General features: G+C 41.3%; 2 protein-coding genes across 2 annotated transcripts; both read right to left on the bottom strand.

Moving 5' to 3' along the window:
• Window positions 1-555: 555 nt before the first annotated feature.
• sfxn5b (sideroflexin 5b) lies at window positions 556-10,657 on the bottom strand. Its single transcript, XM_084550215.1, has 14 exons — window positions 10,530-10,657; window positions 6,337-6,405; window positions 5,646-5,723; window positions 5,434-5,460; window positions 5,285-5,339; window positions 5,166-5,191; window positions 4,951-5,004; window positions 4,462-4,518; window positions 4,203-4,268; window positions 3,912-4,002; window positions 3,517-3,632; window positions 3,183-3,268; window positions 2,086-2,203; window positions 556-1,853 (listed from the first exon to the last, which is right to left on the bottom strand). The coding sequence occupies exons 1-14, from the start codon at window positions 10,584-10,586 to the stop codon at window positions 1,776-1,778; spliced, it is 978 nt and encodes a 325-aa protein (XP_084406341.1). The 5' UTR covers window positions 10,587-10,657; the 3' UTR covers window positions 556-1,775.
• Window positions 10,658-11,236: 579 nt separating this feature from the next.
• On the bottom strand, window positions 11,237-22,325 carry rab11fip5b (RAB11 family interacting protein 5b (class I); the record flags this gene model as incomplete). The annotated part of the gene is made up of 6 exons (XM_084549476.1): window positions 11,237-13,146; window positions 14,333-14,468; window positions 15,317-17,770; window positions 18,423-19,014; window positions 19,333-19,862; window positions 21,946-22,325. 6 exons carry the CDS (start codon window positions 22,323-22,325, stop codon window positions 12,886-12,888), a joined length of 4,353 nt encoding a protein of 1,450 aa, XP_084405602.1. The 3' UTR covers window positions 11,237-12,885.
• Between the last annotated feature and the right edge of the window lie 1,886 nt (window positions 22,326-24,211).

The following is a 24,211-nucleotide window of genomic DNA, read 5'->3' as shown; positions in this document are numbered from 1 at the left end:
ATAGATGTTTAACATTGTTTCAACAATGGAATAAACTTCCATGTGCAATCAAAGTATTATATAAAGATATATGTTATAGTTTGTTCATTTGTAGTTATGTTTAAACACTGTACAAAAGGAGGAATTCATTAAGAATACAGCAGTGGTTGAACAACAGTCAGTCGTGGAATAAAACGTCCTTCAAACAAGGTAGGAAGGAAAGTTAGTTCACATTATGCAGGTAAAATTATTTGACGTCAGATTAAAAAGAATATGCACGTACAGTACAGGAACCGACAGAGGTGATTCACATTTGTTTTGAAGTGATTGTTCCCCTCGTCAGCATGTCCCTCGTAGTACAGTTTATATATCGACACATTTGTTGACCGATAAGATGAAAGCAACTGCAGCTCACAATCACAGTTGCTCTCTGGTCTGTCCACCATGGAGTTCTGGCTGCTCCTTTGGCTGTTGCTTTCAAGAAATGTCATGAATACAGCGCAGCAGTTTTCTGTTTTAACGGATTGTTATTTAAAAAAATAAAAAAATAAAAAAAATTAAGGTGCTAATATATTATTATCAGTATGAGCCATAAAAAAGTCCTAAATATCCAGTTTTGATATAAAAAGGTCTATGGCCAGCATCCTTATAGTGGGTTGTCGGATTTATCTGAGGAAATCAAATACAACACTGAGAAAAATCTTTCAACTGACAAAGGGCTTTAACCATTTTGGAGGTAATGAGGTGATATAAAGAAACATCAAATGGTTGCTGATTAATTAATCCTGTTCAGCACCATAACACTGGCCTATGGACCACACAACCATGTGCTTACTTCTGAAATAGTCTAGGAAGTAGGACTGTTCCCGGTGACATGCTGGTAATTGAAGGCCATATGGATAGCATTAAAGCAGCTACAGTCAACACTGGTTTTAAAATTGAGTTTAAATTATTACGTGGATGTGAAGAGCTGCTTGTAGTGCTAGACCCAGAAAGAATCATGTCTTGACTCTGCAGCTCTACTCCAGTTCTACCGAACTACTTTCATCTAACTGACTTTTTCAGCTTCCAGGCTCTAATAAATTCACTATATGTATCTTGCATAATGGCAGATTCATAAAGTTAGCATCTAGCCGGTGACCAGAGTGGATCATTTAGCAGCTGAAAATCCAGATATTTTTCTCTTTATAGGTGGTGGAGACCAAAAGATGAGTGAAAAGCGAATTCCATATTAATTACAGCATTCCTTTGTATCTGCAAGATGCACAGGCTTCTGACATTAAAGGATGGTTATACTGTACGCTAGTTTGAAACTTCGCACCCAAGTGGACAAAATATAATTTATTGCCATTTTCTTTCTTACAATGGGTTAAAACGTATTTGATCAAGGATTGACTAGTATTATGCTCCAAAGTTTTGTATGTGTATGGAGAACAATGTCTTGGATATACTGTATTAAATACAATGCTAAAAAACCTTTTACAGTCAATAAATCATAATTTTTATGTACAGAGTTCATAAAAACAGCAAAAAAGAAAGAGCTCTATTGCATTTCCAAAAGAACCCATGACCCCATAACTTCTGGGATCTTCAGGATCATAGAAAACAGGTTTAGAAACACTAGGTTAGTGCCTGAGGATCTACAGGCTCAATACTGTGATAATGATGCAGCAGAAAGTTCCCAAACCTGTCGACAGGAGGAACCCTACTGTTGGTTCTCCCTAACAGCCATTCACAATGCAGCTGCATTTCCATCCTCGCTCCCTGTCCTCTCCTCTCCCACATCGCGGCATCCATCATAAACCCTTGTTGTAGGTCACCATCTTGCAATCTGTTGCCATGGCGATCTCCGGCTCAAGGCGAGACACCTCAATCTGCCCCAAAAAACAAACATAAAACTGAAGGTAAGAATTTAGCCTCTGATTTTAGCCTTGAAAGTGATGTCGATTTTTAATTAGACGTTGGAAGAGACATCTGGAATAAGAGGTGTGGGCCTGGGGTCGTGCGTATCAAGCCGTGTATATGTAATTTGAATTTCTACACAGCTGCTCTCTCAGCCATCTGGCCTTGAATCAGGATCAGCTCATCCAACAGCATATTCAGTACCTGAGACATCTGGGGGAACAGGCTGATGGCCACAGGCAGGGAGAGGCCGAACGTAACGAGGCACACAACGCTGTGGATGGGCAGCAACAATCTGCGGTTGCTCTGCAGGAACCGCAGCCTGCACAAGTCAAGACAGAGATAAAAGGAAACGTGAGCCTGCTGCGTGCATCGATCCCAGACTGCACAGTTATTTTTGGATCTTGAGAAAATCGTCATGTGCTGATATGGGGGAGCTATTTCGCACCAATTGGTGGAGATTTCTCTGACTGCATGAGTTTCATGAGTCAGACTGAAGACAGATTTCTGTGTGACTCTTTAGAAAAGGCTTTTTTTTTGGTTCCATGTTAGTTTCTTTCATTTTCTCCGGATGTAGTGACCTACTAAAGAATTAGTGTATAGTCTGCTCTTTGGGGCACAACATATGTTGGCTTTGGCTCAGTGCACACTCAAATATTTACACAGTATTTTTAGACAGACAAGCAGAAAGTAAAGTCAGGAGGAAGTTGAGACAGAAAGGATTTTTTTTCAAACCTGTGAAACAAATTAACTGCTAAATTACAAATTCATAGTATTTATTTATTTACGTTCAAACGTCAGACTTTGGTCATAACTTTGCCTTGACCAAATATGTAGCTACTGTGGTTTGACTTTTCAGGCAAAAAATTAAATAATTTTAGTTTACTTTTCTCTGCTTTCCTCTGATTTACTAAATAATTCACTTCTTCAGGCCTCTGGAAATAAAATACAGAAATAAAATCATAACTTACTTGAACAGGAAAGCGATTTATCTTTGCATTCTTAATCATTATTTTGATTTAACTGAACCACTTTATCCATTATGTGATGGACAAAAATCTGTGAAAGTTTTGTTCAGTAAATTTATTTTAGAAAAATGGCAAAAAGGAGTTAGATGTTTCAGTGTTTTAATTATCTTTGTTTTATTTTTTTTTCCTGATATACTGTACTTTTAAGACAAAATTAGACACTGAAACATGTCGGCTATAAAAACTTCGGTGCATTTTCACTACTTTGTTGTCTGAACAAATTGACTGACCGGCTATTTGAGAACACAAAAAAACATGTGTTTCTGCACAAACCTCTCGAGGTAGGACATGATGACGGGGGGCAGGACGAAAATTGGCATCGGCAGGACCACACGTGTGAAGGCAGTCTCCATGATCGCCTGGGGATACGAACGAGAACATTGTGCACACGCTTCATTTCAGATATTGCACTGACTTGGATTTAATTTTCCCTCTCAGACGGGTAAATCAGACGGGTGCTGAGTGACAGGAGCCGAGCAGGAAATGATAAATTCTCCTATTATCAGTCACCGTCACATTAGAAATTTGCAGAAAAAGGAAACAGCAAGCGTGTCCATAACATATTCACGTAACGACTGTGCTGAGCACACAAAAATAAAACACTCACATGTTTGGCAGCGATTTTGGAGGATCCCACCACATTCCCGTTGTCGTCGAGCACATCGATACCTTCAGACAGCTCATTGTGTCTCATCAGGCCCACGTTACAGATGTTTGCACTCGCTGAAGAGGCAGAAAAAAGCAATTTTAATATATTTCACCAGGATATGAACAAAGGCTGACGGATAAGAAACAGATCTGTTTTACTGCTGGTGTGTAGTTTTCCAGTAAACACTATAGAAATTAAAATAGATAGCATTTATAAAATACATTAATTCGATAAATGTGTGGTTGTATCACGTGAAATGAACTATGACACAGATAAAAAAATGTGACTCCAACCAGAAGAGGGCCAGATAATAATCAACTTCATTACAACACAGGGTCCTTTGAAAAGCCTACCTACAGCTGGGAAGGGGACCAGTCTCTGTATTATCATTCTGGTAGCAGGACTCAACTTGTTGGCCTTTTGAATCAGCACATTCAGTCCCACCTATAAAATAAAAACACACCTTACAGCATGGAAATAAAACTTTTAAGTATTCAGAAATATCATTTCAAATATCAAAGTCCAAAACATTTTGTTAGAATACTAACTTTAGTGTAGCTAAACCACTAACATTAGAACTATAAAACCTTTCCAAAAGCTAAACAACAGAGATACTAATGTCAGTGAACAATAAACACACTCACCGCGATAGAGACGGCGCTCGTCACAGCTCCTACGTAACCTTGAAGAAACTTGGATGTTGGTGTGGGCTGAAGAAGAACAAAGGAAATACTGTGGCACAGGTTTATATGAGACGACTTTCAGACTGACGTAATTTTTTTTTGGGATGTGAAAGGCTGGAAGGCAAAATACATTAAATATAATAATCTATTATTTCGATCTGACAATTGATAAATGTAGCTTTTTAGAAGTGTTTAAGGATCTGAACTGAATCATTTGTACCTTTGTGGCGTTTCGGTTCGCATAGTTCACGCAGGCATTGTGACTCTGGTTCAGCCACTGATGGAAAAAAAGAGGATAAAGCAAATAATTGAGGAAAGAATGAGGGTTAAAGAAAGAAGAAAAGAAAGGAGTACAAGTAGGTAAGTAAGTAGGTAGGTAGGTAGGTAGGGAGGTAGGTAGGTAGGGAGGTAGGTAGGGAGGGAGTGAGGGAGGGAGTGAGGGAGGAAGGGAGGTACCGAGGTAGGTACAGTAGGTAGGTAGGGAGATACGTAGGTAGGTAGGTAGGTAGGTAGGTAGGGAGGTAGGTAGGGAGGGAGGGAGGGAGGGAGGTACTGAGGTAGGTACAGTAGGTAGGTAGGGAGATAAGTAAGTAGGTAGGTAGGTAGGTAGGTAGGTAGGTAGATAGGTAGGGAGGTAGGGAGGTAGGTAGGTATGTCCAAAATGGACAATACATGCAATGGCTTATAATTTGCATGTTACTTTCAGTACCTGCCATATAATGGTAGACACCACAGTCTGATTTGGGAGAAGAAGGCCAATGACCTAGATGAAACCAGGGAATAAGAGCTTATTTTTGGACAAAATAAGTTCAGAGTCTCATTTCATCTGTCCCCAAACATGACTGTGTTCATGGATATTAGCACAGCCAAGTAAAGTTCAGTGAAATGTGTGATTCAAATGTATGTTTTTTATGTGGGACTTACAATCGGTGTTCCGAATGGTACATAACCTGCACATTGAGAACATGATTTCCAGTGTAAAAACCATGACAGAATGGATAAACTTGGACAACTTCAGCAAAGATCTTCATCTGAGGTCATACCTGACATTCGAAATGGCATGAAGATCTTCTCGCCTGTGTCAGGATGAATGATGGCCTGCGTGCAGAGAGCATGAAAGCTTCCTCATGCTGCCAAGAGCCCAGAGACTTGAATGTATGGAAGGTAAACTTAGGACTGATGGATCACTTACCTGTTTGATCTTCTGGGCCTCCCACAGCTGAACAGGAGAGCAACGCAATAAAAATAAAAAACTATAATTAATTAATAGGTTTATATTTTCATTTATGGGATATAAGATGTTCATGAAGTTGCAGGCTTGGATACCTATGTGTTTTGTTCTAATCAACATTTATAGTATAATAATACATTCACTGTATTACATCAACAACAGTAAAGACTCACCTGAGCATCAGATACTCCAGATGAAAGTGTTCCATGTTTATAGTCATCCAGGAGTTTGATGCATTCTTTTAACCGTTTCTACAAACGACAAACAAACATTTTTATATTTTTGCAAGGAACAGAATTGGATGTCATTTAAAAAATGTCTATAAAAGCACTGATGCACTACCTGACAGACAACACAAATCCAAAAAAATGCTTGAATAAAAAAAAAATAATAATAATCATACAGGTTATCTTGAGTGCTTTACCTGAACCTACAGTACCTACCTATACTTGAACATATGTTTTTCATCTGACAGTAAAATGTTTAGACCTAAAATTTAGCTGGGGTTTTGTTTTTATACCAATGAATCAGTTGTTGGGTTTTAATCAACATAAAATAATAATTCTGCATTTTGCATTGCATTTTTTTCTTGGCAAAAGAAATTAAGCATATAATCTGATAAGAAACATAAACAAATGTTTGACGTTCTCTAAGCAAAAACAGCTGTTTCATATGAATCTGGAAATACCAGATCATATGTACCTCAACACTCATATGGAAATATTTCGGTTAATATCAACATGGTACTGAGGTTTGTTAGCTCATCCCACACAGACTTAGTCAGCTAGTGTAAATACATGAATACCAGATTAAAGTCCAGTCCTTGTAGTGCAGACACAGACTTGGATTTGTTGGGTACTTTACCTCTGATACAAACAAGGTGCTGGGATCGATGATGTCCACAAAGTGTCTCAGCCGACCTAGAAAAGTACCCTGAGAAAGGCGGTTTGACAAAGTTAATTCTTCTTAATGACAGATCAATGCCAGCAGATCGCCATGCCGGCTGTGTCCGTTCTCTAAGCTGATTTTGCTTTGCTTTTAAACAAAAGTTTAACGTAAGCTATTTGACACTCATTCATATGTATTCAAAAATTTCTGATAGGCCGTTGCCGGAATGTCAGAAAACGTGAAGTCACTAATGCAGTTTCAACCACTTCAACAAAATGTCTAAGATGAGCATCAAAACAAACAACTTCACCTGAACTACAACTAAATGTTCCCCTTTTATTATTTCATGTAAATGTTCAGCGGCGTTTAAAAATTTTTAAATCCCTGCACTTTATTGTAGCATATTTACATTTACTTAGAAAAAAATACTTAGAAATATCAGACTAAGGCTGAAAGACCTCATCATCAAGCTATAAGAGTTCCGCCAAAACCCGCAATAAAATCACTATTACTTGATTAGCAATTGTGAACGTGACTGCTACAGGAAGTGTTTACCAATTTGGGAAAAACACTTAAAAATAGGTAAGTCCAGATGTAACAGTTCAACAGTTTCCCTTTGCTTCCCAGCTTTGTGCTAAGCTAAGCTAACTGACTGTAGATTTACAATTCAGACACGAGCGATTTAAATCTTCTCCTCGAACGCTCAGCAGAACACATATAATTACAGGTCAAACTTCTCCTTTGTGTTTGAATTTACATGCAGGACACTGACTCTTGGTTTACATCCTAACGAAGACTGAGCTGCAGCTGAAGGCTCAGACTCATCAGTAAAAGATGTTTTGTGCTATTTCCAGCACATTGCTCCTTGAGGTGTTAATTAAAAATATATTAATATATACTGTACATTCTTCACAATGCATATAAGATGAAATATCAAATCAAAACACAGTTTCAAGAATTTAAAAAATAAGTGTTAAACATATATGAGAAAGTAAAATGAGCCTCTTAAGATTAACATTTGGGAAAACACAGTCTGAGTAAGTTCCCATTTACCAGATACGTTCTTCCAAGTGTAGGCTCAAAGCTGCTGGTCAAGTGCCCTGTTTTCTGTTCCCTTCATTGTCTCCATCAGCATGCCAATTGCTAAGTATGCGTGCCAACAGTCTGAAAGGACCCAATAGCAGTTTATGCCAAGAGTCTCTTTGGCAAACCAGATGGACAAAAACATGGCAGCCTAAATCAGATTCCCTCAAAGACATTTATCGGTTATGAAGGGCAGGAAACAGCAGGAAGACAGTGGAACCGACAAGTCTCGATTTTAATTATCTCTTAGCACCAGGTCCTAATTGAGTTGACCGGAAACAACAACCTAGAGTCGTACTAAAGGCCGTAGATAAACCATCTTTCTGTACCTCTGCTCTGAGGTTTCTGTCACTGCCATTCCTCCATCACACGTCTCCTCCTCTGACAGGCCATATGTGCTGCAGTGCTGTTTTGTAAGAGTGGGGCAGAGAGAGGATCCATGTGAGGAGACGGCTTTAATTATGCATGAGTTTCAGCTCCCTGGAGAGCACACAACAAGGCTAGCAGAGATGAAGCGCGGCAGAAAGCACACACAAACCAAGCAAGATTTTGTGCTGATTCGAGGCCTGGCCTAATTCGAACTGCTTTGACGCAACTTTATCAACCCAGCTCCTTTGTCAACCCAACAAGAACTACAGGTTACTGGTGGAAATATAACAGCGTTACCGGCGTAATTATCTACTCGATAAATTATATATAAAAGCTGTGAAACCGGAATGGGAGCTGGAAGCCAAGGATGAATCACTTTCTTCTTTAAGACTGACTTTGTGACAGCAATCTCCAAAAATAAGTAATTATTCACATTAGACATATAATTCTTATTATTTTGTAATGAAATATCCTGTGTTAATTGGTGTGAATATGAATTATGAAAAAATGGCCTCCGGGCACAGACATGTAAATGGCTTCCCACTCCGCCCTAAATAAGAGCATGAGACATTGAGAGAGACATCAATTTGTGTCTCTTTGGTCTTTTCCAGTCTCTTTAAGGTTGTTTTGTATCTCTTCGTGTCTGTGTTGTGTGTTGTTGTGGAGATTTTGCACCCTTTTGTGCTTGTTTTGTATCCCTTAACTGTTGTTTCACTGTATTGCAGTTATTTTACATCTCTTTGTAGTTGTTTAAGTAGTTTTGTATCTGTGACTTCTCTTGCATTAATTTGTAACCGTTTTATGTCTTACTGTGGCAACTTTGCCTCCCTTTGTACTTGTGATTCGCCCCTCAGTCATTCAGATTTTTTGCTGCTGTTTTGAAGCAGTTTTGCATCCCAGTCGTTTATGTAAGCTTGTGTTTGTGCCCTTTTTGCATCCTTTTTATGTATTTTATGACTTTTTTGTGGCAATTTTGTATCCCTTTGTACCAGTTTTGCACCTCTTAGTTGTTGTTTTGCTTGTTTTTCATTTCGCAGTTGCTCTGAATCTCTTCATAGTAATTGAAGTAATGTTGTACCGGTAACTTTCTCCGCATCACTTTCTTTTTTTGTGTCTTGCTTTTGCAATTTTGCATCCCTTAGTTGATATTTTCACAGGTTTTTGCAAGTAGTTTGCATCTTTTCATAGTCATTTAAGTAGTTTTCTAGGTAATGTACTTAACTTTGTACCCATTTGTAACCACTTTACATCGTACTGGGGCCATTTTGTATCCATTTGAAATTATTTTGTATCCCTTGGTTGTTGATTCGCAATGACTTCACTTAGTCGTTACTATTGTGACTCTACATCTCTTTCCATCCTTTTGTAAATGTTTTTACATCACTGTGGCAATTTTGCATTCTTATGCACATACGTATATTATATGATGTGTCCCTGTTTGCTAGTTTTTTGTCTTTGAGGGTTGCTTTGCATTTTTGCAGTTTTTTGACAGTTGTTTACATATTTTCATAGTTGCTGAAGTGATTTTGAGTCTGTGCTGGGATTGTTAGTTGTTTTTTTTGTAGGGCTCTGTAACCATTGTGTCTAATTGTGGAAATGTAGCATCCTTTTGTTCTAGGTTTGTGTCCTAGTGCAAAAGAACATTTTTTGCGGCCGTTTTTCATTAGTTGTTAATTTTGCATTTGTGCATTTCATTGCAAAGTAAATTTGTGTAAATTTCTTTTTTGTTTATAGCTGACTTTTCAACGAGAAAGTAGTTGGTTCAAACAAAGGCTCAGAAGACCATTCAGTGATCCCATGCGTCCATGTGTTCTGTTGTAGCTACTACTATGTTTCAGAAAGGGGTTCGGCTGGCTGGCTGTTTTCTGTGGTTTTGTGTTCTTCTTGTTAATAAGAATAGCTCATGATCACTTAAAACCAAAGCAGACATATAAAGTTTTGTGGCTTACTTATACAGTCTGCACACAGACTTTACTCTGTGCATTACCAGGACAGCTCGTCTACTAGGTAAATAATCTCCTCCAGGCTGCAGTAGCCTATAATTAATGGCATCAGAAATTTAAAATGTAACCACGGTGTCTTCTTCAGTTAATGTGCCACCCGAGCTAACGTGAAGGTCACATTATCTTTCAGGGCTGACCAATGCAAATTAATTTCTGGACGGAAAATTGAGTAATGGGCTTCAGATAAGGAGGGACGGCTCATTAATCTCGACCACAAGGAGGGGAACAGTCTGCAGAGAGCATGCAGGGAAGGAAACTTGAGGGTGCTTAAATATGATCATGACTGGATTAATGTGCAAAATGTTGGGATAATGCATCTGAAAAGCCTTGGATACATTTAGAAAACCCCATTACAATCAGTGATGGCTGCCTTTAAATCAATGTCTTGGCCGCAAATCTAAACATACATATAATGAGCAGCAGCGGGTGTGAAATTTGTCAGATGAGATGATCAGCGACATGACACTTCGGGGAAGCTGTAAATAAGTCAATACTAGTGTAATCAAACCCAGAAGTTCAATATCAGCAAAAAGTTGCTTATGAAACGCAACAAAGAATCGGATCGCAAATCAAAGGCAACTTTCGCTCCAAAGTGTCAGCATCCGGAGCGCGGCGGCGGCGGCGGCAGGGCGGAGGATGGAGCTGTTTTTCAGCCAAAGCCTTAAAAACAAAACGTTTTTACCGGATGGTTAATGGAGGATAGAGAGGACTTACCTGGTCGTATCGGGGTCTCCCGAGCTGGAAAGCGGGACACGCTGCAGATTCCGCCATGACACCGAACTATTTATTTATTAATGAAGTAAATCATGAACGGATTTTCAAGTGGAGCGAACTACAGTCAGTGTGTGTAACTAGTGAAGCAATGCGCCGCTACGCCCGTCGGGATGTGTAGTTTTCTCCTTTGCGTTCACGCTGGCAAAGTTGAAGCGCATGACTACACATCCCAAAATAATCGATAAGGTGAAAGCTATTGCATAACCGTTCGGATTGATCTTGGGAGAGATAACAGTTGATGCGCCCATAGGTGTCAGGTTGACCCGATTAATCGTTATGTGGAGAGGTGTGGCCTGGAGACTGCACGGAGCAATGCACAGCTTTCAGGAGGGAATTAATGAAGAACCTGCAGAGATCAGTCAACACATCAGACACTTCCATTATCCTGTGGTCATGCACAGGCCAGAGGCAGGAGACTGCAGATTTGGACTGACCTTAGACCATAAAACCCAATTTATCCAAGGCGTCTATCCCAAAACACCAAGGAATAAATTGACTCTTGTTTTCTTTCTCATAACTGTGATACATGTGAATACAAAGTGAATAAATAAATAAGGCATGGATAGCAGACTGTTCTGGTAAATGAGACATCTCATCTTGTAAAGACCTCATTATAAAACAGGACTAATGATGAAATGGGAAATGGAAAATTATGAAGTAAGGCTTACTCTGTAGTTTCTTTTTTATTTAGGAGACAGATTACCTTCTTTCTGAGACACCCTTTGCTTCTCCCGCACTACATTTCAGAAATATTTGCTTCTATTTGCAGATAAAGACTGTATGCATGTATACTACATGATGAATGAACAAAAAGTTGAGTAAAAACATGTAACCATTAAACAACATCAAATTGCTGCTCAGTTCTAACATTTAAATCTTACATGTATAACTTCTGGAAGACATCTGCAGATTTCTTTAAGTGAGATCTAAAATGCAGTTTGCTGTTCTTTAATACTTCAACCTCAAATCTTTGCTTCTGTGGTAAGATACATTTCAGAGCCACTGCTAGAAACTTTGAGCAGATTGTCCAATCCAAACAGGAAGTGTCAAAACTCCTAGGGTTGAAGAAAACAAGCAGCCTGTGCTGTTACATTTCACTGCAGACCGGAAATGAATGTCAACCAGGTCACACAATCTGGAGTCAGCACTGCAAGAGAGACCGTAAAGAGGTCTCTGGCAAGAGCAAGTTGTCTACACAGCATGCAAAGCAGAGATTCATGCTGAACCCACAATTTTTCCTCCGAAACCGTAAAGTCAGGAGTGCTCTCTAGTGGAGAGAAATGAGCATTGCTGCTGAACTTACCACAAACGCAGTGTACGGGAGGACATGGATTAGTCTGCAGTCCCCCTTAGCCCTGATCAGTTAAAACAACACTTTATAAACTTTTGTTTCATGTGCACTTTATTTTATTACAGTACAGTCCTGCGGTCAGATAAAGCATTGCAAGTAGCTACAGTGGTACTAGAGTGGCGTAGGGAATATATTATCAAGACGAAAGTATTTGATAGAAATAAGTTATGATACTCTTACTTACTGCATTTTTACTTTCTACAGTAAAACTATTTTAAAAACAATTAAAAATATATTAAAATGTTCTTATTATTTTAGCCTACACTTTTGGGGAAATAAAGGAAAGCATTTAAAAAAATAAAATAAAAACAACAAATCTTCCTCGTGTGCTGTCTTTTCTGACTGAAACATGAATGTTGCTCTTTTGCACATCATACAGCAGTGTTAATATGGAAACAGCTCTTTATCTATTATTCATGTTGCCAAGCAGCATTTTATGTGTCGCTATTTTTATTCATAAATTTGAGTTTGAAGATATGTGTTCTACTCAAGTTAACCCTTGTGGATTTTAAAGGTTACTTGCGCCAACATCATATCGTTTAGTCCCTGGAGAGCAAATTAAACGCGATTCCAAATAGATTTTCTCTAGCCTGTGTTTTATCGTATGCATGTGTGAAAGCAGTGACTCTGAAGTCAAATTGATAACAGCTGACTATCTTTATCATTCTAGTAAGCATGGGTAAAATAATCATCTGCTTTGAAGCTTTTTCTCATAGCACATTTTTCTGTTTTCTGTTTGTGTCAAACTGGGATAGTAACCAGCATGCATGTTGGGTAATATCGTGTCTACATCAACAGGGCAGTATTAGCAGTGAGAAGACCTGGATGATTGTGAGATCAGAATTTGTAGAGCCTCTGGAATAATGACTCGAAACATTCACTCAAGGAAACAATATTCCAGAGCCTCGTACAACATGTGCAACACACTGAACGCTAGCACTGTCGTCACTTGTGTCTAGCTCGCACTTGGAGCAGCGTGGGCGTCTGCTCCATGATCCGCAGTAACAGATTATCAATATAGTCCTCCAGGTCTCGAACCTGGAACTTGACCTTTTTCAGCTCGGCCTCGCATTTCTCCAGCTGCGCCTCCTGCCGCTCGGAGGCTGCCCGCTGCTTCTGCATGTCCATCTCCTGCTGCAGCAGCAGGGAGATCAGCTCCATGTTGGTCAGGTGCTGGTACTGAGCAGAGTTGTCCACTGTCACCTCCTGCAACAGAGGAGAGAGGACACAGCACAGATTTTATGGGTGAAAACGGCCCGTGAACAACACAGGTAGTGGAACAGTTCTACATCTTGGGACATATGCTAACTGACGTTTTATGGGGAAGTTCCAGTGTATTGTAGATTTAGGTATGAACTGCAGCTATACATTTTTCTCTGTACTGCAGATTGCTGTGCTCTGAAAGGTGTTGAGTTGTGATGAAAATGATTCTATATAGCTACTAGGGCGGGTTAGCTTAGTTTGCAGTTTGCAGTGATTATACTATGCTTTCTAGTCCATGGCTGCAAGACAGCAATAATTATGTCTCCTGAAATATAAAACAATTCCGTCCTAGGGTTAGGGTTAGGGATGGAAAATGACTGATAACTTTTTATGATCACTATGTTGGAGTGTATAATACGAACATTCTCAAGTGAGTAACAGGAAACAATTGTCACAGCAGCTATGGTCCGGCAGTGCAGTCATTAACTACAAGTGAACTTCTGGTCTTAATAAACACTCATGCAACCATTAAACTGTTTGTGAACCTAATGGTTTTCTGTCATTTCATATGATGTTAATAACTTAATTCTTCTGCCATTTGCAAAGTGTGACTCATGCAGCATTACAGGTAACATCTGAAAAATTTACCGTTTCTCAGTTTACTGCATATAGTATGCCAGACTATGGATGCTGTGATATTCTTGATTCTCAAATACATGAGATGCAGTGATTCTAAAGCTTCCCAAGCAAAAAACAAGCGATATGATTATATAATGCGTCATAGATGAGGAAAAAATCTACACTTGTGTTAATTTCCAGGTGAAACTGAAGGTCTGTTATTTGGGTCAAAGAACTGTGTCACACTTGAGAGAAGTAATTGGATCAGCATTTCTCTCCCTGGTGTTGGAGGCAACCTCAGTCTAACACGGAGTTGTTAGGAAGCAGCTGCATACTTTCATGTTATTTTTCTCCTGGCATAGTGTTCCTGTGATAATATGAGTTATTATATAACCACTGTGAGTTCATCTCTCCAATTAAGGAATCTAATAATAATCTTTAGAGACATTGTATGGGGCAAACAAACTAACTTATCACAATGGGTTGTGAAAGGTACAGTATGTCTATGTAACGTTATAGAGATTATATAGATTTATGAAGTAGTAAAGTTGTGTTTTTTTTTTAACAGTACCTGACTCTTCTCAGGTTCAGCTGCGGCCTGATGGGCGCCGCGTCCAGGGTGGATGGTGGATCTGAGCTTCTCCAGAACCGAGCGACCGTCCTTCTTCTCTGACTGGCTGGAGGTTAAAGGCTTCACTGGATGAGGTCTGCAAAGTAAAGAAGTCAGTGCGAGCATTTCAACACAGATACACATTTCTTCATCTTTTCCATCCAAAGCATGTTTAATTTGATCCACCAGTTAGTTAACTGGACCTTAACATATCAAAGCAGATCAACAAATCTGATTCCCGAAGGAATGGCGAGAGGCAGTGCGAGAAAAGATTTGAGGATTAAAAATTGCAGCTGTGTCCCTTAGGTTTCCGCTTTTTTGTTCTTAGGACTGAGCCCAAGTGTGCCAGTAGACTTTTTGGCTCCCAGAGCTGTTGCACAATGAATATCTGTCTCAACTATTAATTCCTTAAACACAAAGGCACCCATGACTGTCCTCTACTTGTACCATTTTTATTTTTGGCTGCCCCTCTTTAGCCTCGACTCTAAATCTAAATCAGCACTTTGACTCTGACCCTAACTTGTGCTTTGAGTAGTACAATGGTCTCACTTGTTTATCACTTAGTGCATCTATTCAGTTTTCATTAGGAGGTGGACAAAACAGCAGCAAAATGAGCTAATATTAGGCAGAACAAAATGTATCAACAAAATTACAAGAGCCAACAAGAAACTCAAACATGAGATGAACAACATAAATGTGAAGCAGAGCCAAGAATAATGCAGCAGGTATCATCCAATCACCTTGGATGAAAAGGCAGAACTTAAATCCATAAACGCATTCATCAGCAAACAAGCCGACACAGCAGGAAACAAAACTATCAGAGCCACCAAAACACAAAAAGAAATCCCATGTTTTGTAGTGTGTGTGCAAATCATGTCTGCTATTCCTATTTAGCACAGCTTGTAAATACCTACACAAGTCGTGTCCTAGTGTGAGGATTCTCACCTGCTCTCCTGATGGGGCAGGTTGCTAGCTGGCTGTGACTCCTCAGGCAAAAGTGAGTGCCGTGCAGCGACCAGGGGCTGGTCAGTGGTGGAGGTGTTGGAGTAGGAGGTGTAGGGGGCCACAGCCAGCGTAGTGCTGTCTCCAGCACTTGGCCCCATGCTTGAGGGATGCAATGAGGGGCAACAGACAGAGGTATCAGCTGACAGGGAGAGTGCAGAAGGGATGGAGGGAGAAGAGGGGTCAGGCTCTTGCAAAGATTGCCCAATCTTTGCCTTGGAAGGGATTCTGGAGTTTGGAGCAACTTTAGCGTGGAGGTCTTTGAAACTGATCTCTCTTACACAGTTTTCTGGAACAAGTGATGTTGTGTTGTCATTTAGAGATATTTCTGACATAATATTCAACTCATTACCATCATTACTGGTGCTACTTTCTAGCAAATCTGTCTGTTTATTTAATATCTGCAAAGAAGAAAGAGCTGATTTAGTGGGCTGATATGATAACGGCCCTTCACTGACTTCTGAAATGTTTTGAACGAGAGATAAAAACTGTTCAAACTCTCTGTCGCCGCTTTTGGTTTGGCTGTTTGGACTGTCACTACTGCTCTGTCGCGACACTCCTTTCGGTCTAAAACGTGCACTAACCACCCCTGAAAACGGCTCGGGCTGGTTAGGTTTAGCTAACTTGGCGTCTGGGTTTCCATTATCATCAAAGTCCTCATGTGTCTTTTTTATATCATCATCACCTCTTATTTTCTCTTCTTTGTATGCAGATTCCACCTCAGTTGAATCAGATGATTGGTCTTGTACCAACAAAGCAGCAAAGTCCCGACTGTTTGTCCTGGAGTGACCATGTGGTGCGTTCAGGTCACAGTCTTGGCATTTGTCTTGGCAAACTGGAGACACTTTGCACAGTTTATTAGAAGACGCCATCATTTCAAATGAAGAATTCATCTCAGGTATGTAGGTGTCCTTCAAAGTGAACAGTTCTCCGAGTGTGGGCGCCTCATGGAAAACAGCTATCTGCAAATCTTCGGATGGTTGCGCTAAAGTCCCATCCAAACTGTTGATCCTTTTGATAGTATCAGTTGCTTCCGACTGAGGAGATCCATCAGAATCGATAAAACCAAAGTCTGAATTATTCACATTCATGTTCAGATCTCCTAAAGTTAAGGAGAAGGAGATGTTATTGTTGATGCATGTTTCAGGTGGATGAGCCTCGTGGGTCTCCTCTTCTGGAGTGGGAGAAATATCTAGCACCTTTACATCTGGATTTGATGGAGTATTAGAGGAGTTCACAAGGCTTGCGACAGGTATCTCACTATCAGGAAGCATTTTTGGTCCTGAGTTCTTGGACATAACAGTTAAGTCCTCTGAGTTCAATGACAAACGATGACTGTTTACTTTGGGTTGTCCATAATTTCCCCTGCACACACGTCCGTACAAGTCCTGCTCAAACAACATCCCTCCCCAGCAATCAGCGTCATCTTCCAAAGGTTCGTATTTGAACTTTTTGAGCTTCTCTTCCGATGTGAACCCTGGAGACGTAACATTTGTGTAGGGCTGGAAGCAGACGCCGAGGGACTCAGAGGTATCGCTGCTTGTTTGAGCGTCTGGAGATACACTGTTCTTTTTACATTCTCCTTCTTTTCCGCGCTGCAGCGAGGCCACACCGGTCTGAGAGAGGAGGTATGCTTCTTTATGGACGGCCAGCTCCTGACCTCTGTGGAGCCAGCCATCAGAATAAATCTCATTCACTGAAGTTCTTAAAAGTCTCCTTGGAGGCAAAGGTGGAGGCTCCTCTCTGCATGACTGCAGTTCTTGTGCATAGTTATTGACTGGGGGATAGCTACGTTTACGGGATGAAGTTGGGCTAGCTCGCAGTTGTTTTGGAGGAGCACTTCCTTTAGGCGAGTTTAGCCTGCTCGAGGCAAAGGCATCAAATGAGTCTTCCCATTCTCCTGCACTCTCCGACATGTAGGGAGGGGCAGAATGGTTGGGGGGGTTAGGTGTGGTATTATTGGGTAATAATGTAGGGAGTGATATCTGCCTAGCTACTGGCCTGGGGCGCTCCCGCTTTATGGAAACCATATTTGCTTCAATTTCACGAGCAGTGACTGGTGTGCAAGACTGGGCAGGCAGAGTGGTGTAATGAAAGGGGGATGAGCCAGAAGAGGAGCAAGGCGCAAAAGGGGGGGACCTCTGCAACTCTTCTGATATGAGCTCCTCAAAAAAGGGGTTGCGCTGCATACGTGGGAGGAAAGGGTTGGAAGGAGAGATGGGGGTTGAGGAGGGGGAGGAAGTAGGTGTGAACTGATTGGTGTGACTGCAGTCGTCAGGCGAGGCATGACCGGAGGGGGAGGCAGAGGGAGAGGAGCACTGAGGAGGTACAGGGGAGCGGGGAGGAAGGGGAGGGGGTACATCTGAGCTGCTTTCTATCTTAGAAGAAACTTCCAGCCTGTGGAGGAAAATAGGGCACAACAGTCCTCTTAGTTAATGATGTGCCAGGTTACCAGAGGGGGAACATCGTTCTTACACAAACAGAAGACAACCGAATATACTAGTTGATATTCCACAACAAAGTGCTCAGCTTACTTCGGTCTCAAAACCCCAGTAGTTACAAAATTGCCCAGATGACAGATTTATGGAAACAGTTCATTAAATTAACATAAAAAGCAAAGCTCATTTGCAAAATAATCAAGCGAATCAAGCAAAAAAAATAACGGATGCACTGCAGCCATTCAAGCACCACCTGCACCAGCAGCTAGTCTGTTGGGTGAGCTCATATCAACATGGAATGATTTTCTCCACATCCTTTGACTGAAACCACAGTGACGTTGCATCTTTGATAGTGAGTACACTGGTAACGAAAATGGCAATGCTGGAGTGCTGCTTGTGGAAAATATAATGTGAGATGGTGATATAGCATGGTTTTAAAATGGAGAAAACTACAAAGTAAATCATTTCCATTTTCAGATGAGCAGGGAGCAGAGGAAACACTGGACTCAGGATGCCCAACTGAATGCAGGCATCCAAAGTGCCTGGATAGGAAGTGCTTTCTTCTGCGTCTGTGAAACCCAGAGGAAAACCTGTAAATGACTTTGACTCACCTTGGCTTGTTCTGGGAGTCACCAGAGCCAAACCAGCCTCTGAGCCTCCCCTCGGATGATGAACCAGCCTGGCTGAGGTCTGACTTAGCTGGGAGAGAATCACTCCTCCCTCCAGAGAATAACGCCTTTCTTAGCTTCCTCCCTTTTTCAGGTGAATCAGCAGTTGAGGAGACGACTGGCGTCGCTTCCTGCATAGGACGACCCCCTGTCTGTGATTGCTGAATTGGGAGAGAGGATGCCTGAGCTTCCCTTTCTTCCTCTTTTTCCTCCTTCTTCGTCTTGTCAAAGGACCAGCGTCGGCCCTCTGCAAAGGAACCTTTGTCCTCACTTCTTTTGGTGAGATTCTGCAGGGAGCGAGAGAGCGGGGAGCATTTCTCCAGCAGAACCAGCTTCGACTTTGGAGTCGATGGCTCGGAGTCGTAAACATGGCTCCCGTTTATACACAGGGATGACTTGGACTGAGTCATGGTCTGGCCCTTGAGAGACTCCACTGCGGGATTTGATCGAGGGAAGGCCATTGTGATCTTACTAGCTTCATCGCTGAAGGCCCGCTTGTGTGTGAGGACTTTCGTGGTGTGCTGGCTGGTGAGCACTGTTGGAAGGAAGGAAGAAATACAGAAATGTTCTAAGAACACAGGCAAATCTGAGAAAAGTTCCTTAATCTGTATGTTGATTAGTTCTTAGTGCTCTATCAAACATTTTGACTTAGAGGAGTAATTCTTATTTGCTTTAAATAGATATTAGCATTTATTTATTATCTGGCTCTTTAGGAATGCTACATCATTTTCACCAGCTAGCTAACCTTTCCTGTCACTTATTTTGTTAAAAACAGATTCCTTCTGTGGCTTGGTTAAGCAAATTCTAGAAAACACCTTTCTGTGTCATGCTCACGAATAGTTTCCAAGCCTACCTTTTTTAGCTAAATCAGCCTCTCCAAAGTGAGAGTCCACTCTCACTTTGCTAGTGTAGATGGGAGAGCTGGGAGGGTCTGACAGCAGATCCAGACTGGGTGGAGGGCCGAGGTTATCGCTAGCCATGGAAGACATGCTGCTCTCTGAAGCCAGCGATGAGCATGACCTGGTGTCTGACGACTTCCGCAGCTTTCCCTTGAAGAAATCTTTCATCTTGCTCCTCTTCTCCTCTGCTATCTCCACCTCTTGTGACTGCGCCACCCCTCCGCCCTCGTCCCCGAACGTCTGCCCCAGAGATCCCGAAAGGGCAGCGTAGCGGCCTGGCACTATCGCTGAGGAGGACTCCACGTCCCCCCTCTTCCTCCCTGTGACGCGATCCTTGAGCTTGCCAAACGCAGAGCGAGGTTTGTCCTTCACGGTGAGGTCGAACATACTGGCTGTCATGTTGTTGCGAGTGAACTGGACTGTTACCTGGAGTTCACCACGTTCCTTCTCTTTTCTTCCGGCCTTTGAGTTAAGCTTGAACCATCTGCAGAAATAAAGGAAAGGGGAGAGTCAGCATCCTCAAAGAGATAGCCAGTCTGAAGCAGAATACAATTATTGTAGTGATATCAGTTTCAAGCTCAGATCTGAACTCATGTGGCCAATCACTGTGACTAAAAGTACAAAAAATCCTGATTTCCTTTTGGCAAAGCTTTCCACGCATTACATAATCTGGGGAATACTGCTAGAGGGCTTGTGCTCAAAATCTGCCTTTAAAAACAGTTTTATAAGCCTCAGAGCAGGAAATTGCAGCCCAAATTCCTCGAGGTCCACCCACCTACACCTGTTAACTGTATGTGCTGAAAAGACATGGACAGTATGAGGAGTCAACCAATGATATCCTCCCTCCGCCCCTGCCTGCTAAGTCCAGAGAGTGGACCAGAAAGAAATGGTACAGAGCCAAAAATAACAGCAGGAATTCAGTGTGAGATTCACTGAGCGCGGAGAGAGAGGGCGGAGAAGCCACAATCAAAGCCAGATGTGTTGTATTGTTTCACTCCATTCTGCTCTTCAGTGTTATACTAGTGAGTCCAGTCATGTCACATGTAGCACGACTGATATAACCATAAACGGAAGAAAATTTGGCACAGAGGCAACAAGTGATCCTCGGTTTTATGAGCAGTCAGAGTCTTCTAAGGGGATTAATATAAAAAAAAAAGCACAATGGCTTCTTCTGTTCATGTGGTTCAATTTGAAGTTGAGCCAAAGTCCCACTGATTGTCAGGAGGTTCTTACTCATCTGCGCCAATATCGTTGCTGTGAGCCGTCATTCATGAAATAAGACTGAATTTATTCATGTGTTGGAAAGAGATTTATAAGATGAGCTTGTCACACATGTCACACATCTGGGTGTTTGACATTTTGTTTCAGTTTAATTGATCAGAAATGACAGACAATAAATTATTTCCCAAGTTCCAAGTTTCCCAAAAATAAAAAATGAATGTGTAAAATGCAAAATCTTAAGTCAAAATGTGAATGTTTGCTTTGTTTTTTGTTTGTTTGTTTGTTTGTTTGTTTTACTAAAAGGCTGTCTGTGAAGATTGTCAGTCATCCAGGTCTTTGTATATCCTAAAAACAAGATATTATATCAAGGAAAAATATCTGTGATGGTCTATTGATTGAACTTGGTATTTCAGCCACAGTTAATATTCTGCAAAAACCATTACAACAGAACGAGGCTGGACCTTTTCAGAACTTGACAGCCACTAATCTGATGCAGAACTCCAGTAAATAGATGCCGACAGCATCTACTACCTCTTATAAGCTCTGTCACTTGGCTCCAGTCTATTATTACTCTTCCAGATACACTGGTGTTTTGGCTCAGCTTCGTGGCTTTAATCATAAAAAGTGCATTTACTGCAAGGCGTGCGTCTCTTGTTTTTTCATGACCAACTTTTTCTCCTAACATCTTCAAACTGAGTCCAATGAGCAGCCTGTCACTCACATCACATTTCCGCCCTATTTATGTCAGTGTGTAGAGATTGGGAATGAAGTTCTGTTTCAAAAGTGACAGCATGCTAGAGATAGCAGAGTACTCTGAACAGAACATGTTTCTCATGTATTGTGGGAAATTGTGCATTGTGCATCGGGATGGAGGCTTTCAGGCAACAACAAAAAAAGAAAACATTATTTGTTCCACAATGGAAACTGAGCCTCATCTTGTTGGTTTGCAGTGCATTGTGGGAACTGCTGCTGGAGTAGCTCAGTAAATGATATTAGTCCAGAGGGCCAGAATTTAATGAGTCTGTAGGCTTCAAGGTTTGGCAGCTTTCTCAGCCACGTGTCTTCAAGCAAAACACCACCATCAGACCTCACTAGGACTCTTTACTGCTGTATTTTTGCTTGTACATGATGCATGTGACTGTTAGTCGGTGCTGCATGAAGTGGAATCTACCCCCAAAATACTGAATGAATCCTCTGAATGATGAGCTACATGGAGAGCTGCATGTCTGTAAAGTTTGCTGTATCATCTAATCATGTCATAGTCTGACATTAAACCATGACACATCACTTTATATCATGTGTGAGCTGTTTGCCATGCAGACTCCATTAATTAAAACCGAACCTACTCGTCTCTGGGACACACTCCTTCCTGAAATATCTTGTCAAGAGGGATAATGGTTTGACCGAGAAACACGTCCAGTCCGATGAGCACCCGATGCATGACCGTGAGGACCAGATCTCCGCTCCCAGGAGGATAGGCGCTCCGGCCGCCGTCCTCCAGGATACCGGGGAGCAGCTCGAAGCAGCACTCCTCGTTCCACACGGGCATCTCCGCCTTCTCCACCAGCCCGGTGGTGTACTTTTCCTTCCCCACCTGGATGATGGTGTAGAGGTAGCGGCTGCCGTGCTTGCCCTTGGTTCGTAGTCCCCTTGCGCTGAGGACGGTGACATTCACATGAGTGGGCACCCATCGCTGATCATCATCTAGATCTATCAGTGACATCATCTTGATCCGCTACACAATGAGTCCCTTAATAGTCGCAGTCTAACTTAGTGGCTTGTCAGATCACTTAAGTGGGAGACCATCCTCTTTTACGCTGCGCCAGAGTTTCCGTGCTGCGCAAAAATACCCCTGCAGAATATCTCCAAAGTCCGCCTAGCCTCTGAGGGTTTATCCGAGGTCAGTTTCCAGACAAGCAGACCCGCTCCCTGCTCAACTTCAAGCTCCGCATGCTATCCAAATTCAATCAGCGCAAATCACGTTAGCAGAGCTGCGTGCTGCTGAAATCAACCCCAAGTCCACGCTGCGTACATGTCGCATCGGTGAGTTTACTGTCCAGAATCTGCTCATTGTGCTCACGGCCCGCCCTCCTCACAGCAGCAGGGCCGCATACAGCGGGGGAGATGCCGCAGAATTAAAGAGAAACACCCAGCCGAAATCTTTATCAGATCCTCAGACACGCACAGTGGACGCGCCGCTCCATTGTCTGCTGCTGCGCCCTCAGAGTGGACATTAGTGGATGTCAGACATACAGACGAGCACGCAGCAGAAAAATGTGCTAAAGTTTCTGAGCGGATCCCTATGTGAAATACATTTAGGATTTATTTATTTATTTTTATATAATTATTGTTTCCAACCAAAACGCCAGATATGTCTTCAATACTGCAGTATTGATGCAAGAAAAATGTCACGACAGCCTAGAATAAAACAAAATGTGGTTTGACTAATACTTTATATTCTGAAGGTATAAGATAAAAATGAATTGATCAAAACATTTTAATCGCTTTAACATTTTATAAATGACCCATCCTTAAAGCTGATCAATCATTTCAGTTTGATTTATGGTCATTTTTGTAACCCATATCTCCATAGTCTCTTTAGACAGGCCTGTACTTTCACTTAGAATCATATTATTGACATTATCTTTATTTATTTATTTTAATCATTTCTAATTATTTCTGTAACTGCGACGCCATCTAGTGGACTTCAGTCCCAGATGGACCAGAACGAAGCTTCACTGTAAACAACTAAAGTACATGATTTGATTGTGATATTGACAATAAACAGAAACACTGATGGCATTGTTGTTTAACTGAAGTGATCAAAATCCATATTTGGTTTATTAAGTCAAAGTTTTAAGGCATTCTCATTGTAAGAGGAGCACTGATACTCTGCTACTGATGGTAAAGGGAGCTCAGTTCAAGTTAGGCTTCATCCACAATCCCAGGACCAGAAACTGAAGCAGCTAAATGGAATTCAGCCATCGCTGATCTTTTCAGAAACATTGGTGTTTTTCATGTGAAATGTTAGGGTTAGGGTTAGGTGACAACGACGTAAGTCGTAGTTAGGAAATGATCAGGAAGGAGAAAGTTTAAAGAAGCGAGGTTTGTGTTTTAATCTTTTGTTAAAGCGAGAGCAGATTCAACTTCAGAGACTGACGTTTACCTCTCAGAAAAACAAAATTTACCCTGACCTACAGCAGCTCCCTGTCACTCTATAGTCTGCACCTCAACAAAAAGGAAAAGAACCACTTTTCCCTTTTAGACAGACAGACAGACAGACAGACAGACAGACAGACATTTAGACAGACACAGATAGATAGATAGATAGATAGATAGATAGATAGATAGATAGATAGATAGATAGATAGATAGATAGATAGATAGATAGATAGATAGACGTTTTAGCTTCAGTGCTCATATTTTATTTGTTATAAATAAAAAAAACACCAGAAACTATTAGATCTGTAAAAATCCGACTGATGTTTCACAGTGTTGATAACAGCCACTTTGAGGGTAAAGGAGTAAATACAAACCAACGCTCACATTCAGAACAGCAACACAACGACAGAATCCCACGGCTTTAAGGTTTCTGTGGCACTTTTCTACTTG

Source organism: Chelon labrosus (assembly GCF_963514085.1).
Source record: "Chelon labrosus genome assembly, chromosome: 8".
Taxonomy (NCBI): Eukaryota; Metazoa; Chordata; class Actinopteri; order Mugiliformes; family Mugilidae; genus Chelon; species Chelon labrosus.
The sequence above is the reverse complement of the archived record's forward strand: the minus strand, read 5'-3'. Positions and strand labels throughout refer to the sequence as shown.